At 42.2% G+C, this 18633-nt stretch overlaps 1 protein-coding gene across 1 annotated transcript in view; it reads right to left on the bottom strand.

Annotated features, from left to right (window-relative positions):
• Positions 1 to 6053: 6053 nt before the first annotated feature.
• Positions 6054 to 18633, bottom strand: part of ALG8 (ALG8, alpha-1,3-glucosyltransferase) — a 12704-nt gene continuing 124 nt past the window's right edge. The window contains exons 2-13 of the mRNA XM_014947090.1: positions 17779 to 17857; positions 16073 to 16266; positions 14624 to 14733; positions 13058 to 13125; positions 12679 to 12805; positions 11996 to 12099; positions 11758 to 11878; positions 11323 to 11462; positions 10216 to 10355; positions 8954 to 9051; positions 7886 to 7958; positions 6054 to 6537 (exon numbers count right to left, since the gene is read on the bottom strand). Coding sequence (XP_014802576.1) covers positions 6306 to 6537; positions 7886 to 7958; positions 8954 to 9051; positions 10216 to 10355; positions 11323 to 11462; positions 11758 to 11878; positions 11996 to 12099; positions 12679 to 12805; positions 13058 to 13125; positions 14624 to 14733; positions 16073 to 16176 — 1317 coding nt within the window. The 5' untranslated portion in view covers positions 16177 to 16266; positions 17779 to 17857 and the 3' untranslated portion in view covers positions 6054 to 6305. The remainder of the gene's footprint in view (positions 6538 to 7885; positions 7959 to 8953; positions 9052 to 10215; positions 10356 to 11322; positions 11463 to 11757; positions 11879 to 11995; positions 12100 to 12678; positions 12806 to 13057; positions 13126 to 14623; positions 14734 to 16072; positions 16267 to 17778; positions 17858 to 18633) is intronic.

Genomic DNA, 18633 nt, shown 5'->3' with positions numbered 1-18633 from the left:
CCCCCGCCCCAAGGTGACCGGGCGGAGCGGTGCTGCAGCGGCAGCCTCCGCCCGCCCCCCGCCGCCGCGCACTCGGGTTCCGCCGCCCGTCACCGCTTGTCGTTATTTCACCAAAAAAAAATATAACTCCATCCCAAAACCCAACAGAACTCACCCCTCCACACACACACCGGCCACAAACTCGCCCCCTCACCAGATCGGGTGGATTTACTGGGGACCGAATCCTGAGGGCTCGGGGTGAAGCAGCTTGGCCCCAGGCCCCCATGTCTGTGATTAAATTAGGGCTTTAATTAAACCCTGAAATCAAACCCCAATTTCTTTTCAAAGCCCATCTGGCCAACAGATTAAAGGCTAACACTACAACGTTGCTAAGGTTTTTTTATTACTGTAAAAATAACAGCAGAGGACCACAAAGATGATGAGGGGCCTGGAGCATCTCTCTTACAAGGAAAGGCTGAGGGACTTGGGTCTTTTTAGTCTGGAGAAGAGAAGGCTGAGGGGGATCTGATCAACACCTATAAATACTTAAAGGGTGGGTGTCAGGAGGATGGGGCCAGTCTTTTTTCAGTGGTGCTCAGGGACAGGACAAGAGGAAATGGGCACAAACTTGAACATAAGAAGTTCTACCTAAACTTGAGGAGGAACTTCTTCACTTTGAGGGTGGCAGAGCCCTGGAAGAGGCTGCCCAGAGAGGTGGTGGAGTCTCCTTCTCTGGAGACGTTCAAACCCCACCTGGACACGTTCCTGTGGAACTTGCTCTGGTTGGACCCTGCTCTGGCAGGGTGGTTGGACTGGATGATCTCCAGAGGTCCCTTCCAACCCCGTATCATTGAAACCATTTTAACAGCACAAGGATTGACACCAAATTGTCAAGGTTGGATGGGACCTTTGAGATCATTGAGTCCAACCATCAACCCAACACTGACAAACCCATCACTAACCCATGTCCCTGGACAAACACATGTCTGCCCAGCTTTTAAATACCTCCAGGGATGGTGACTCCACCACTGCCCTGGGTAGCCTGTTCCAATGCTCGATAACCCTTTTGGTGAATAATTTTTTTCCTAATATCCAATCCAAACCTCCCCTGGGGCAACTTGAGTCCATTTCCTCTTGTCCCATCACCTGTTCCTTGGGAGAAGAGACCAACCCCCCGGGGCTACACCCTCCTTTCAGGGAGTTGTAGAGAGCAAGGTCTCCCTTAACGTAACCATTAAAAACCCCACGTTTGAACCCATCACAGGTCCTAAAGGTTTCCCAGCCTCTCTCCTAAGAATTTATTATTCAGCTTTTCTCCAAAAAAGAAGAGGTTTGTCTGTCACTGCTCCTTAGGGGGAGATGCCAAAGTGGAGCAGCACTCCTTGGAAGATTTGGGCTGTTTGCAAAGGCAGTGCTGGAGAAGGACAGGGAGAGGGCTTTTTTAAGCATATTACCATTCCCCTACACAGGATGGCACCTATAGACAGATAAACACGAGCAATCTGTGAAGAGATTTGAGGCTTAGACCTAAGGCAAAGTAATTAATGGAGTAACAAAGCTGAAAGTAATGAAACTCTGAAAGTGAGCTCATTGGCCCTGAAAAGTTAAATGTGCAAGATATTTATCAAAATGGCCACAGCAACTACTGTTTTGTCCTAACAAATGCCATGCTCTGTTTTAACATCCAAAATATTCAAAGAACACAAAAGAGCACGACCATTCCAGGGTCTATCTCCCCCAAAGGGAGTCACCTTCTCCAATTTATGTGGAAGAAAATTCAAGAACCACTGGGAAAAAGAAATACAATTAAATCCATCCCTTTCCTCTTCCCCATTTCAGGTGTCAGTGCTGGGCTCCAACCCAGACCCCAATTCCTAGAGCAAGGTCTTGATAAAGGTGGCTTTTTGGATTTTTTTTTATGAAAAAATCCTGAAGAGGCAGAACACAGTACACCTCATCCTCAGTTTACTAGAGCTATGGAGACTTAGTCTTCTGTCTTGGTTGCAGTTTTACATGGATTGCAAATAAACACAATTATCCAGCCACGTTGTCCAATACATTTAATGGTCTTAAAACAATATCAAATCGAGGTGTACGTCTGAAATGAGGCAACCTGCTCTACAAAAATATGATTACAAGAATATTAAAACTTCTTTGCAAAGACTGTATGAAAGAAGATCAAAGGAGCACAGACACATTAAGCAACAAAGTAAAGCTTCGGACTGGGGTGTTCAAGAGCTTGACAAAGCACCTCAGGACAAGTTTCCAGCCAGATGCTACATCCTTGCTTTTGTGGGCGTCCCCCAAAAAGCAGGGCTTAGAGACGAGATAAAAAAATTGCAAGAAACAGTCAAAGAAAAAATACCAACTCTTTAATTGACATATTCCACTGATTGCAGTCACAACGCTCTCTTCTACATAGCAATGATCCCTTATTTGTAATTCACCACTGATTTTGATTTAAATCTAGACAGTAATGGGAAAGTGGGGCAGTTTTGCTCGGGACGGAAGTGTGGACCTCGTTAAGCTTCACAGTTTATCCACGGCAAGTGGCATCTCACCACATCCCCACTGTGAGGGGTGAGAGCTTCCCTTTGGAGGTATCCTCCTTGGAAGCATCGGAAGGAAGACTCCCCTCGTGGCGATGGTACCCGTAACGCCGTGTTTTATCGAGAGTCGTGTGTCCTTGTGACAACCCTGATTGTCCCCTCAGAGGGGGGGTCCGGTCCCAAACACCCACAGCTTCACTCGGCCTTTTGTCTGGTAGGAATTCTCTCGGTCAGGACAGAGAGGTAGAGCTTCAGCCAAGCGTACGTGACACCCAGGGCACAGTACACAGAGGTCAGCAACAGGGGGACAAAAGGGAAATGTCTTTTCCAGGGGGTCAGGGGAAATATGATTTCACAGAAGATTTCCAAAGGCACCAGTTGGACGAGGTAGATTGTTTCAAGCCAATTAAGGAGAGGCCTCTCTCTCCTGTCAGAGGAATTAAAAAAAAAAAAAAGAAAAGATAGTGTTAAAATACATGATGTTAATTAAAAATAACTATTCTGGTTTTTTGGCTATCACTGGTGACCAGTGCAAAGATTACCCCCCCTTAGATCACAGTAAGGCTTTAAATAACAATTTAAAGACTTAAAAAATTCAAAAATTTACATCAATAAAAATTTAAAGGTCTAAAAATTTTAAATTAAGGCTTTAATTAAACCCTGAAATCAACCCCCAATTTCTTTTCAAAGCCCATCTGACCAACAGATTAAAGGCTAACACTACAACGTTGCTAGTTTTTTTTTATTACTGTAAAAATAACAGCAGAGGACCACAAAGATGATGATGGGCCTGGAGCATCTGTCTTACAAGGAAAGGCTGAGGGACTTTGGTCTTCTTAGTCTGGAGAAGAGAAGACTCGGGGGGACATCTGATCAACACCTATAAATACTTAAAGGGTGGGTGTCAAGAGGATGGGGCCAGTCTTTTTTCAGTGGTGCCCAGGGACAGGACAGGAGGTAACGGGCACAAACATGAACATGGGAAGTTCCACCTAAACATGAGGAGGAACTTCTGCACTTTGAAGGTGGCAGAGCCCTGGCAGAGGCTGCCCAGAGAGGTGGTGGAGTCTACTTCTCTGGAGACATTCAAACCCCACCTGGTCAAGTTCCTGTGCAACTTGCTCTGGGTGGCCCTGCTTTGGCAGGGGGTTGGACTGGATGATCTCCAGAGGTCTCTTCCAACCCCGTATCATTCTGTGAAAAACATATTGAAACCATTGCCACAGCACCAGGATTGACACCAAATCATTAAGGCTGGATGGGACCTTTGAGATCATTGAGTCCAACCATCAACCCAACGCTGACAAACCCACGTCCCTCAGCACCGCGCCTACCCAGCTTTTAAATACCTCCAGGGATGGCGACTCCACCACTGCCCTGGGGAGCCTGTTCCAATGTTTGATAACCCTTTCAGTGAATAATTTTTTCCTAATATCCAATCTAAACCTCCCCTGGGGCAACTTGAGGCCATTTCCTCTTGTCCTACTGCCTGTTCCTTGGGAGAAGGGACCGACCCCCCCCCAGCTACACCCTCCTTTCAGGGAGTTGGAGAGAGTGAGGTCTCCCTTAACGTAACCATTAAAAACCCTACATTTGAACACATCACACGTCCTAAAGGTTTCCCAGCCTCTCTCCTAAGAATTTATTATTCAGCTTTTCTCCAAAAAAGAAGAGGTTTGTCTGTCACTGCTCCTTAGGGGGAGATGCCAAAGTGGAGCAGCACTCCTTGGAAGATTTGGGCTGTTTGCAAAGGCGGTGCTGGAGAAGGACAGAGAGAGGGCTTTTTTAAGCATATTACCATTTCCCTGAAAAGTTAAATGTGCAAGGTATTTATCAAAATGGCCACAGCAACTACTGTTTTGTCCTAACAAATGCCATGCTCTGTTTTAACATCCAAAATATTCAAAGAACACAAAAGAGCACGACCATTCCAGGGTCTATCTCCCCCAAAGGGAGTCACCTTCTCCAATTTATGTGGAAGAAAATTCAAGAACCACTGGGAAAAAGAAATACAATTAAATCCATCCCTTTCCTCTTCCCCATTTCAGGTGTCAGTGCTGGGCTCCAACCCAGACCCCAATTCCTAGAGCAAGGTCTTGATAAAGGTGGCTTTTTGGATTTTTTTTTATGAAAAAATCCTGAAGAGGCAGAACACAGTACACCTCATCCTCAGTTTACTAGAGCTATGGAGACTTAGTCTTCTGTCTTGGTTGCAGTTTTACATGGATTGCAAATAAACACAATTATCCAGCCACGTTGTCCAATACATTTAATGGTCTTAAAACAATATCAAATCGAGGCGTACGTCTGAAATGAGGCAACCTGCTCTACAAAAATAAGTATGATTACAAGAATATTAAAACCTCTTTGAAAAGACTGTATGAAAGATCAAAGGAGCACAGACACATTAAGCAACAAAGTAAAGCTTCAGACTGGGGCGTTCAAGAGCTCCACAAAGCACCTCAGGACAAGTTTCCAGCCAGATGCTACATCCTTGCTTTTGGGGGCGTCCCCCAAAAAAGCAGGGCTTAGAGACGAGATGAAAAAATTGCAAGAAACAGTCAAAGAAAAAATACCAACTCTTTAATTGACATATTCCACTGATTGCAGTCACAACGCTCTCTTCTACATAGCAATGATCCCTTATTTGTAATTCACCACTGATTTTGATTTAAATCTAGACAGTAATGGGAAAGTGGGGCAGTTTTGCTCGGGACGGAAGTGTGGACCTCGTTAAGCTTCACAGTTTATCCACGGCAAGTGGCATCTCACCACGTCCCCACGTTACTGTGAGGGGTGAGAGCTTCCCATGGGAGGTATCCTCCTTGGAAGCATCGGAAGGAAGACTCCCCTCGTGGCAATGGTACCCGTAACGCTGTGTTTTATCGAGAGTCGTGTGTCCTTGTGACAACCCTGATTGTCCCCTCAAAGGTGGGACCGGTCCCCAACATCTGCAGCTTCACTCGGCCTTTTGTCTGGTAGGAATTCTCTCGGTCAGGACAGAGAGGTAGAGCTTCAGCCAAGCGTACGTGACACCCAGGGCACAGTACACAGAGGTCAGCAACAGGGGGACAAAAGGGAAATGTCTTTTCCAGGGGGTCAGGGGAAATATAATTTCACAGAAGATTTCCAAAGGCACCAGTTGGACGAGGTAGATCGTTTCAAGCCAATTAAGGAGAGGCCTCTCTCTCCTGTCAGAGGAATTAAAAAAAAAAGAAAAAGATATTTTTAATTAACATCATGTATTTTAACACTAACTATTCTGGTTTTTTTGGCTATCACTGGTGTATAGTGCAAAAACTACCCCCCCCTTAGATCACAGTAAGGCTTCAAATAACAATTTAAAGATTTTAAAAATTCAAAAAATTTACATCAATAAAAACAATTTAAAGATTTAAAAATTCTGCCCAGAGAGGTGGTAGAGTCTCCTTCTCTGGAGACATTCAAAACCCACCTGGACACGTTCCTGTGCAACCTGCTCTGGGTAGACCTGCTCTGGCAGGGGGGGTTGGACTCGACGGGGCAGTTTTGCTCGGGACGGAAGTGTGGACCTCGTTAAGCTTCACAGTTTATCCACGGCAAGTGGCATCTCACCACATCCCCACTGTGAGGGGTGAGAGCTTCCCTTTGGAGGTATCCTCCTTGGAAGCATCGGAAGGAAGACTCCCCTCGTGGCGATGGTACCCGTAACGCCGTGTTTTATCGAGAGTCGTGTGTCCTTGTGACAACCCTGATTGTCCCCTCAGAGGGGGGGTCCGGTCCCAAACACCCACAGCTTCACTCGGCCTTTTGTCTGGTAGGAATTCTCTCGGTCAGGACAGAGAGGTAGAGCTTCAGCCAAGCGTACGTGACACCCAGGGCACAGTACACAGAGGTCAGCAACAGGGGGACAAAAGGGAAATGTCTTTTCCAGGGGGTCAGGGGAAATATGATTTCACAGAAGATTTCCAAAGGCACCAGTTGGACGAGGTAGATTGTTTCAAGCCAATTAAGGAGAGGCCTCTCTCTCCTGTCAGAGGAATTAAAAAAAAAAAAAAGAAAAGATAGTGTTAAAATACATGATGTTAATTAAAAATAACTATTCTGGTTTTTTGGCTATCACTGGTGACCAGTGCAAAGATTACCCCCCCTTAGATCACAGTAAGGCTTTAAATAACAATTTAAAGACTTAAAAAATTCAAAAATTTACATCAATAAAAATTTAAAGGTCTAAAAATTCTGCCCAGAGAGGTGGTGGAGTCTGCGTCTCTGGAGACATTCAAAACCCACCTGGACATGTCCCTGTGCAACCTGCTCTGGGTGGACCTGCTTTGGCAGGGGGGTTGGACTAGATGATCTCCAGAGGTCCCTTCCAACCCCTACCATTCTGTGATTCTGTGAAATTAGCTGCACCCTCTGTTATCACATGGTTTTTACACCAAGTTCCAAGATGGCCAGGAATCTAAGCAGAAACCTCAGCAGATGCTCTGCTTCACCTCACATCGTTCCAGTGAACAAGTGAATGAAGAACTTCATGTTTCACAGAATCACAGACTGGTAGAGGTTGGACGGGACAAAATGCTCCATCTCTAGACAGAAACTAAGGTCCTACAGAGGTTTTAGTGACAGCTCTTGAGACAGAACAATAGAATTCTGGAATACTAAGGGGGAAAAACCAGTCTGGTTGAAAGAGGATCACCTACAAGAAGCAGGTGACTGAAATACTGAACACAGGTTTATTGCATTCCTGACAGATCCTTCACCACAGCTTGGCTTTGCCATGTAAAGTTTGGGAAACAGGGAAGCGGAGACTACAGGGGTTATAAGGACAAGCTCTATCTTTGGTTAAGTGGCTAAGAGCTCAATGGCCTGTAAAAATACACAGGATGATTTGGGCAATTACATGTTCTGACAATTAAGTGTTTGCAGGAAATTCGTGGACAAATTACAATTTGTAAATCCATGTTATTATAACCTGCTCCTCCCACAGATTAAAATACTAAGTACTACTGCAAAAAACCCACAGAAGTAGATATAACTGCTAGCACAGATAAACAATCCTCAGATAACTCACTGTAATAAGTGTTTAAATTAAACCCTCACAGGCTACAGAGCTACAAATTTGTGCTTTTACAGTGCATCAAGCAAGTGGGGATTTACCGGGCAGTTGTCACAATTCAAACATAACAGGGATGTGCTAGAATAATCCTAACTTGAGCCTTCCCTCCTGAGAAATGAGGCAGCAGCATCTTTTGACTGGTAACACTTCAATTTGATACTCGAGCATAATTTTTCTCACTGTTTGTCCCTTATGACAACACTGTTCCCAGTAACAGAAGGTTTTGTTCTCAGCTTTGGGAACAAGTTTCTTTAATTACCTGAATAGAGATTTCAGCGAAGAGAAGCTGTACACAGTAAACAGCAGCATAAGCAGTATTTTAATTGGAAGTTCTGAAATGCAAGGAACATAACGTACTTTTAAAATTAATTATAAAAGCTTTTGCCATATTAATTGCAGTATCTTTAAATCCTAATCACACTGGTATTGTCCAACTTAATTATTTTCTCCAAACAGAACTATGCGTTTTACTGCTTAAGACACCTAAAAATAAGCATAGATATTTGCTAAAGCAAATGCCAAATATTTGCGAGACACTCACTTCAATTATCTACAAACATACTGAACACACTAATTATAATTACAATATGACAGCGCTGCAAATAAGATTTTCCTATTAAGAAATAAATCATAAATTTACTGGGTTGGAAGCTTAAAACATAAACGTGACAGCCAAAAATCAATGCTATCTAGTTCTAGGTTGGATCATAGATAAAAATTGAGCAATAGAGAAGGCAGAGGCAGTTTCTCATTCCTCAAGGCAGCAGCTTCACTATTGCAAATAAGCAGCATCATCAGACCAAAAGAGCACGAGTGTCTGGGTTTCACCTCTCCCAGAAGAATGACAATTAAAACATTGTCGTGGCAACAATGGCCTTGGGTTTAAGTGAAGCAAAAGGGGAGGCAGGGGAGAAAGGAAGGAACAGCTTTTGGTCACAACTGCCCCTACACACGCTGATTTAACTGATGCTGCTGCATGGTTTTTCAGTTTAAGCACGTTACTGATGGCATGAAGGAATCAGCTCGGAAATAGCCTGTCAGGTTTGTGGTTTCAAGGTGCCTCTATCACTTCTGCTTCACGTGGTCTATGACAATTTCACTTCTCTATTTCAACTTGAAGCCTACGGCTCTTCCACAGTTTTTTAAACCAATGTTTCTTTTCCACTAGTTGGAGAGTTTGAATTTATGGGAACAGGCTGACGTACATCCTCCTGCAGCTTCCAACTTATTACATAAAATAATCCAAAGCCAGTACCTATACGTCATCTCTGGAAAAAAAACCCCAAAGCAGTAAGACGAGCGCACAGAAAGAAGGAAAACACTTTACCTGGGGATGTGAACAACAATGGAAAGAGAGAGAAGTGCCCTGTGGTTGTCAGAATCAAGTAGATGCCAGCATCCTTCGCTCTCTGAACAGACAACAAGCTAAAAATGACAAGAATTTGTTATGCTTTTGCCTTTGTTTCAGTGAAACACTACAGAATTCACAAGAGACTGAAGAACAGGTCAAACAGAGTTTCCTAGTACCCTAGTTTCCCTGCTGAAGCCTCCTGCTTCCAAGCCACGTGGCCTCAGACAACGCACAAAGAACAAGGCACTGAAGAAACCCTCTGGGCCCTTGAGGTTTAAACCAAAGACAGAAAACAGAGGGCTAGAAACAACAGGCAAAAACAGGACTTCAGTGAAAAGTCTGGCAATGCTGAACACAAGCCATTGTCCAATATTTTATTATTTTTTTTAAATGTTACTAAGAACCACTGCACCCAGTTTGTGGGGCACAAGAATTACAAAGCACTGGAGGAACCACTGGTCAGGCAGCTTATGAACTATTGCCTCAGCACTCACCAAGGCTCGAGTTGCCCAATGGCTAGAAGACTACAATATTCCTACATTTTTCCCTGCCAGAAAAGATCTCTAAACTTAACTATTCAGAGAGAAAAAGAACTTAATCAGCTACGTGTGCTGACCAAACTTGAATATGACAGCATGGTTTAGTTTGGATTTGGTTTTATTAAGTTGGTGGTTTTTTTTCCTTTTGCATTATTCTAACAGCAATCAAGGGTTTGAATCAAAGCACAGAGATTTTGTGTATACTTCTTAATACAATGCAGCATTTGGAGAGACACAAAAGAGTACACGGAGCAGGAAGGCCTGTGTGTCAGACTCCTAACAGACCGCTTAATCGTTCCAACACCATACACATCTATCCTTCCCATCATCTGTAAATGAGTACAAAGCTTCACTGTGTCCCTCCAAATCAGCTACTCCCAATAAAGCTCTCCTTACAGCTTCTGTCACTGCAAACCTTTGTAAAGCATAAGTCAGTGTTAACATAAGACAGCATTTGTTTAAAACCACACCAGGTTCCTACATAAGCTCTACCAGCACATTCTATTGTTAAGGCAGCCACGTTTTATTGTGCCTGAAATTAATTTACTTGAAGCGCACTTAAACTTTACAGCTTAAGGTGTTCTATAAACACCCTCATTTTCTGAAATACACTGAAAATGTAGTGATCCTCTTTGAGGATTCCTCAACAAGTGGCTGCAGGTTCAGTTGGCTATTACACACAAAAAATAAATCACTTACCTTAAAGGCAGAATAGCAAGGAGGATTGCTTTTTCATGGACGTGCCAGCCGAACATGAAGGAGCTCAACGCACAAAGAACAAGGCACTGAAGAAAGCCTCTGGGCCCTTGAGGTTTAAACCAAAGACAGAAAACAGAGGGCTAGAAACAACAGGCAAAAACAGGACTTCAGTGAAAAGTCTGGCAATGCTGAACACAAGCCATTGTCCAATATTTTATTATTTTTTTTAAATGTTACTAAGAACCACTGCACCCAGTTTGTGGGGCACAAGAATTACAAAGCACTGGAGGAACCATATCTATTTGGAGTATGGCCTTAAGGACTTCTTCAAGGGAGGGGAAAAGTACATTAGAAGACTACAGCCAACTCCCTGCTATTTCTGTTGCAGGAACTCTCTTGGAATCTCTGCCACTAAGCCCATTTTATCAAAGTCGCTACATAAAGGTGCTGAAACAAAGATCTCCAGTTAAAGCCTAGTTGCTCATTAAGAGTGAAAAAGACTCTGTATCCAGATAATTGCTTATTGAACCTTCGAGTATTTGCTTGTCACATGAAGGCAGTGAAAAAGACTCTGTATCCAGATAATTGCGTATTGAACCTTCAAGTATTTGCTTGTCACATGAAGAACACAAGGCCTTCCCGTAGCTCATGCTGTTGGGAACACCATAAGCTGCCCAAACAGTTCCATCAGCATCTCTACTCACATCCCAGTTCAATTACCTTCTATCACAAAAGATAGAACCACAGAGTGACATGGGGTTGGGAGGGATCTCTGGAGACCATCTAGTCCAATCCCCTGCCAAAGCAGGTCCACCCAGAGCTTTTAGCAATCTTTTAGCCACTCTAGAGTTGATGAGGCCATAATTTTAGCCATACTGGAAGTAATATTGTGTATCCAAAAATATATTAATTCCACATTTATCCTAAAAATTGGTTTTGGGTTTTTTTTTTTGTTTGGGTTTTTTTGTGTGTGATTTTTTTTTCTTTTTAAAGAAAACTTTTTTCGTGCCCCAGAATTAAAATGCGTGTGAAGTATCCGCTAATCAGATAAAAATCTACGGGGGACAAAACACATCAAGTTCCCAAAAAAATGTTATTTGTTCTTACCAATATAGATATGAAAGTACAGATTAGTGTTGCCAGTGGAGTCACAGAAGGGAGGACAGTATGCTGAAACTCTTGAACCAGCCCTCCTGTCATTGAGGCTTTAGGAATTTTTGTGGGATCAAGAAAGTTACACTTTAAACCTAAAAACAAAACATAAAAAAAAGCCCGAATTGAGAAATGTTAATACAGAAAATGAAGTAGCTGAATTAAGTACCTTGCTACGTCTGTTGTTTTCAAAGGACAGCAGAGAGGAATTATTAATTTCTGACCTACTGCTGGAAATTTATCATGGACTGGATTATGCAGACAATTAAGTGATTCAACACAATCTGAAAATGTAATTTATCACCTGCGTTTCAAATGGGGAAGGAAGACTACAATCCAGAGAGCTCTACCTGCATTTAAGCACCATATAGTAAGGTGAGCATACTGTACCAAAAATTGTTAGTGCTTTATCCATGGCGTTGTACAGAGCCCAGAAGTTTGGGGCCCAATAAGCATGGCAGAGGCCTCGCTTGAAAGGAAAAAGCCGCGAAATGACTTGAGGCAGCTGCCCCTACAGAAAACAAAAAAGAAGAAAGAAGCGGCCTCTTTAGACAAGACGTGGTTTGTATTTTTATAACACAGTTTTCTAATGGTTCAGGGCAATAACAGGTGAAAAAGGGATTATTACCAACACTATGAAGGGACCCAGTGAAAGAGCAGACACAAGACAGACAATCAATCCCAGAAGAGTTACATGAAGCAAGCTGAAACTTCTCCATTTCAGGGATCCATCTGCAAGAAGCAAAAAGATTCTGAAAACAGTGGAGAGGGAAACAAAACATCCCACACTAATAGTGAATTGATAGCACCTATCTAAAAGAAACACACAACCTTTTATGTCAACACATTCAGTTCCTTCCTTCAACAGTTAGTTTGCATTTACTTTTTCTACTCTGCAGCTCCTCCATTATACAAACTAAGTATTTTCTCTTCCAAGAGAAGCGCCTTCTCTGTTCATGTGAGGAATATCAAACACGTTTTTCAGTGCTAAGAAGTGGAAAGGAACTCAAAGATGGACTTTGAACTAGTTTCTGATGCTACTTAAACGCTTCATAATTCTTATGGCTTCAAACTGCCACCTGCAGTGTCTTCATGTTATTTTTTCTAAATAAAGATCTCCCTAGAAATAAGAGTTTTACAGAAATAAATTTCAAAGAGCTTTAAAGATCTTACCAACTCTGCTACACAAGCAAAATTTTTGTTTGGCCCACAGTCATTTCGCCTGATGGTATTTGCATGTTTGGAGTCTTGCCCAGGCCCCACTAATTAACACAATCCCCCAAAAGTAAGTGAGGAAACCCCCCATCTTACCTGCATTATTGGCAGTAAAACAATAGGATCGCAACAAATAAATGCCATATGCTGGGGCCACATACACGTAAATGTGTTTGAAATGCAGAAGAACAGCAAAGAGAAGAGCGCCCTCCAAGTATCTTTTCTAAAGGAAAAAAAACAAAACAAAACCCAAGCTTTTTCTCCTTGTTCTCCTTTTGTACTAACTTTCAACCATCCTCTGTAGTCCTAAAGTGATAGGACGTTTATCATAGGCATAAAAAAAAAAAAAAGAGTATTTGCTTCAAATGACAAAATTCCAGCCACTCTCAATCACTTCATTGGGCTGCTCATGTTGAATGTAATTAATGCAACTAAAATACATAGGTAACAACAGGAAAGAGCCACTCCAATTTACCTGGCATAGTCGGGCAACAGAGAGCAGCATCAGACCAAAGAGGAAGCCATTGTACTGGAAGTGAATATCTGCACTTGAGTCAAGAAAGGAATAAAACAAGCTGCCTTTACTACTATAGGCTTTTTTTTTGGAAGACTCAATCAAATTAAAATGGAACTTTAAACAAGAAACCTTAAATTCACTCCATATAGACGTGAAGTCATTACTTAGCCATACCTATAAGCACAAACATCTAACTAGTACATTATCTTGATGAAACAAAGCATAACAATCTGACCACATAACTATCACACAAGGTGAGGGAGGTGATTCCACCCCTCTACTCTACTCTCCTAAGACCCCACCTGGAGTACTGTGTCCCCAACATAAGAATGACATGGACCTGTTGGAACAGGGCAGAGGAGGCCACGGAGATCCTGGGATGGCTGGAGCCCCTCTGCTGTGAGGACAGGCTGAGACAGTTGAGGGGGGGTTCAGCCTGGAGAAGAGAAGGCTCCAGGGAGACCTTAGAGCCCCTTTCAGTACCTAAAAGGGGCTGCAGGAGAGATGGGGAGGGACCCTTGATGAGGAAGTGGAGCCATAGGAGGAGGGGTAACAGCTTTAAGCTGAAAGAGGGAAGATTTAGATTAGATATTAAGAAGAAATTCTTTGCTGTGAAGGTGGTGAGACACTGGCCCAGGTTGCCCAGAGAAGCTGTGGATGCCCCATCCCTGGAGGGGTTCAAGGCCAGGCTGGATGGGGCTTTGAGCAACCTGGTCTGGTGGGAGGTGTCCCTGCCCAGGGCAGGGAGGTTGGAACTCAATGATCTTTAAGGTTCCTTCCAACCCAAACCATTCTATATTTCTATGCAACTTGTATGATAGAAACCAGAACAAATAAAAAGTTAATTGTCCACTTTTTGAATTTTTAAATATTCATTTCTGCCTCACTTAATGGATGGAGATACCAGCCCTCCCTTATCACCTGCTCCCTGCAAGCAGACAATTTAAACAAGGACTGAGACAGAGAAAACCAGCCCTTCTTATGAAAGAATCACTCTTTCCCCCCCGCCCCGTTCCCTCCCCAGTTCAATCAATGTACATTGTGTCAAGATTGACTCACAATAACTGGACTTTCCAGAGGTGTTTTTACATCCCCTTTAAAAAATAACTTGCTAATTCCCATGTACCATTAACCAATTGAAAACAGCCTGAACATAGAGCACTTGTAGAGGTTTTCCCTGCTATGGGACAAACCTGGAGCCACATCCAGGAAAAACAAGGCTCTCTGCTAGTACTTCTGTAGGCAGGCGCAGGAGGAACAGCCAGCAGGAACAGGGATGCTGCTGCCAGCCTGGTCCTCCTGCAGCTCTGGCAAATCAGACCAAAAACGGAACAATTTCCATTGTGCCAAATGATAAGTCTAATGAAAACATGTAGTTATTCGAGAAACCCCAGCAACACAAACAGTGATGTTACTTGCTGTGCTAGTAATAATGATATTCATGGGTTTGCACTACATGCTGTAACAGGCTATTAAAAAAGCAAAACAAAACCACAAACAACCCGCAAGGGTTTGAAAGGATACGATCCACAATTAACAACCCAAAGTTCCACAAGAGCAGAACAGCAAGAATAAAGGTTGGTTTTTCCAGGATATCCTTTGCAGCTCGTTTCCCATTCACACACCTGCAGCACCTGAACAAGAGCAGAAGAAACAGAAGTCTTAATTGAAACAGCCAACAAAAATGTTGTTGCTTTTAAAAAGTGGAGAAGTGCACTTAACCAAAACAAAACTATTTTATTAAGATGGAAGGCAACGATAAAATTCTTCCTAAATTCATCAAGAGAAGATGGTGCCATGGATAAAGTTGAGTAAAAAAAGGATTTTAAATTTAAATAGATGTCGTATGTTCCACTTGCTAAAACTTATGTAAAGTAACTTAGTCTCAGGTTCAAATCTCCCATTCAATAATAACCGTATAGTTGTCATAACCTGGTTGCTATCAACCTCATGAAGGAAAACTGGAGACAATGCACCAAGTTGTATTGAAGGTCCTCAGTTGGCCATTAACTTCTTCCTGGCTCCCCCAAAATTATGAGCTATTTCTGTTGGTTAAATCTTATTGCTGGTTCTGTTGGTTAAATCTTATTGCTTCTCAGTGTGAAGCGAGATGGTCGGCGTTATGTTTGAAGGTAAAACCAGATTAAAAAGTCGTGGATGCTTTGTGTTGAAATACTATTGGTAAAGCCATTTTAAAAAAAAAGCAATTAATTTACACATCTGAGTCAAAACAATAAAGGAAAGAAGTCACAATGCAAAGCCAGCCTGTTTCAAATAAAGAAAGTAAATAAAGGAGCTGAGGTAGTGCTCCCATGCAACAGAGAACTTTCTACCCAGATTTTGAGCAAATAGAATAAAATGAGGTAAGACCGTTACAGGTTCAGGTAGGCAACATAATCCTCAAAACATCTCTCCCCCTCTACTCTCTCTAGGTGTAAGATAAACACTTCACAAAGACAGGGCACACTGAAAACATGCAATCTTAATATTAAATTAGACTTGGAATAATCAGTTCATCATCAAGAATACCACAAAACACTGGAGTGACTTCGCATATTGGATGACACTGGCATTTTGTCACAAGTTTCTTTTATTACTTTGCTCTTCTAGAGTAGGAGCATAAGAAAAGCAATAGGAAGAAACAGTTGGGTGCACCCAAGCTCTCCTGAAACTCCTACAAAATGAACCCAGCCACAGAAGCAAAATACCTGTAACATGTGAATCAGCAGCTAATGTCTGGATGCGCGCAAATCTGACCACACGGTCAGCAACAGCACCTCCAAGAACAACAAAAAGTTTTCTTGTGTTTATCAGCATGTTCCAAATTGCTCCTTGAATAGGCTACAACAACTTTGATATTTCCATGCATTTACAAGCTTTTTTTTGTACAAATAATTATTTGTTGTTACTGTAGAAAAAGCCCACGTACTACTGACTACCCACTGTCCCTAAAATTAGAACATTAAGACTTACTCACGAACTGCATATATGAAAAGGAGATCTGTACAGATGACAGAAAATCTCTGGAAGAAGATGGTTGCGCGACTGGTATAATTCAGATTTTCAATAACCAACATCTTGGGGTCAAAGTACTTTGCAACGTGCGAAAGCGCGTATTCAAACCAAGCAAAAAATGGTGGATAATCCAGGGTCCATTCTGAGGTTGCCTAAAGACAGAATAAGATTAAATAGTTTAACACAATCCATGCTGTTTACAGTCCTTCGGGTGCAGCTCATCACAGCAAATCAGCTGATGTATTTTCTCTCAGTGGCCCCTATTTAACAGGAACTACTTCCCAATAAATTAGCCAGTTGTATGGTGCTCAACATGATTTGAGCTGTTCTTCTGTAGTACTGGTAGAAGGACGGGATGTCTCTTGATTCGGAGAAAAAGATTACACCAAATGTTGTTTATCTGCACCTAACCAGTATGTAATTGTCTGCTTTACAAATCAACTTGCAGTAATAGGGCCAATATTAAATAATCTCAATATATAAAATAGCTCACAGTGAATATTTGTCTACAAATAGTATTATTTGATCTTTTCCCATATGGACTGTTATTATGCCCTGACCAACGATTAACTCCTTGGATGTGAAAACAGGAGAGGGGGGAAGGAGGAACAGAGCAGGTTGCGATGGGGTATATTTGCCATTGTATATAATCCCAAATACTTATGTTCTGCTGCTGAAAGACATCCTATGGGATCACCCTGGCATTGTAGAATTTTTTTTTTATGCTATTGGATCAGCTTCTCAAAGTTCTGACCCACACAAATAATTTACTCCTGGATACATTGTTCCCAGATGCTTATGTGGAGGAGCACTAGAGACTGTGATACTTATCCCAGATGCTTATGTGGAGGAGCACTAGAGACTATGATATCTCAGAACTCCAGGAATTCTAAAATAGATCAAAACCCAATAGTGTAGGCTGAGTCTATCATCAACTTCAAGGTGATTCATCTAGATTATCATCAATGCATGCTAGTAGAGCACTAACAGAGGCTCAAAACCTTAATACGGTGATTGATTTCATAGTATATATACCCATTTACATGATTCATTCTTTATTGTGATAACTGTGTATTGTTAATGACAAGAGCAAAGAGAGCTGCAGTTTCAGACTACCCTCAGAACTCCAGGAATTCTAAAATAGATCAAAACCCAATAGTGTAGGCTGAGTCTATCATCAACTTCAAGGTGATTCATCTAGATTATCATCAATGCATGCTAGTAGAGCACTAACAGAGGCTCAAAACCTTAATACGGTGATTGATTTCATAGTATATATACCCATTTATATGATTCATTCTTTATTGTGATAACTATGTATAGTTAATGACAAGAGCAAAGAGAGCTGCAATTTCAGACTACTGTGCAACGTGCTCCTGTGTTACACAGCCTCTCTAATAATCCATGTGCCTTAATGGCCTTTCCCATTTTGCCCTTGTAAGTACTGGCAGCTTCCCCAAACAATTCCCATTTTTTAACTAAAAGCAACAAATCATGACTGGTATGTTTTTGAACCACTGCTGCACAGCTGCCAACCATCAGTATCCACGGCATGTACTTTCTGCAAATAAAAGCTTTTCTCCTCTAACATTCACACAGGCTGACATACCCAAGAAGCCTATAATTTATACACTCCTAAAAAAAAAACCCAAACACATACTTACTTCGTAGTACCACTGAGAGAGGGGTAAGTTGTGGGTGATGGCGAGCCAATTCCTATGTACTTCAAAATCTGTGGAATAACTACAGAAGGTTTATATTAAGAGTCACATACATGCACTTAAAGGAGAAACATTTCAGAGCACATCACCACAGGCAGACAAAAAAAGGAAACTCACACTGCTGACATACCCAAGAAGCCTATAATTTATACACTCCTAAAAAAAAAACCCAAACACATACTTACTTCGTAGTACCACTGAGAGAGGGGTAAGTTGTGGGTGATGGCGAGCCAATTCCTATGTACTTCAAAATCTGTGGAATAACTACAGAAGGTTTATATTAAGAGTCACATACATGCACTTAAAGGAGAAACATTTCAGAGCACATCACCACAGGCAGACAAAAAAAGGAAACTCACACTGATCAGCTTTAGGGCAAGATTTTGATCAAATAACTCGAACAGTAACGAAGATGCAGCATGAACTTTGTGCCAAGAACATATACAGGGGGCTATAGGGCAATAATTATTTATAATTTGGCCTTTTCTGACAAGTAAAGCCAAAATTCTACGATCTGACATTTTAATAGCAGTTTGATTAATTTTTTTTTTTTGAGAAAAAAACAGCTGCAGTGTCTTTTAAAGATAAAAAGCGTTCATGTTTCGGGACATTTAAAGGCCCTCCCGCCCAACAGCCAGGCAGAATGGGCCGTAAGCACCTTAGGGCACAAAAAACAAAGCGATTTCACGCCACTGAGGAGGAGGAGGAGGCAGCGCCATCCAGCACAGCCCCCGAAAGAAATAAAGACCTTCAGGACACCGGGGCCCCCCCCTCAGGAAGGGGGACACCAGGCCTCCC

Source organism: Calidris pugnax, unplaced genomic scaffold, assembly GCF_001431845.1.
Source record: "Calidris pugnax isolate Ruff unplaced genomic scaffold, ASM143184v1 scaffold121, whole genome shotgun sequence".
NCBI classification, from domain to species: Eukaryota; Metazoa; Chordata; class Aves; order Charadriiformes; family Scolopacidae; genus Calidris; species Calidris pugnax.
This window is presented reverse-complemented; position numbering and strand designations above follow the sequence as displayed.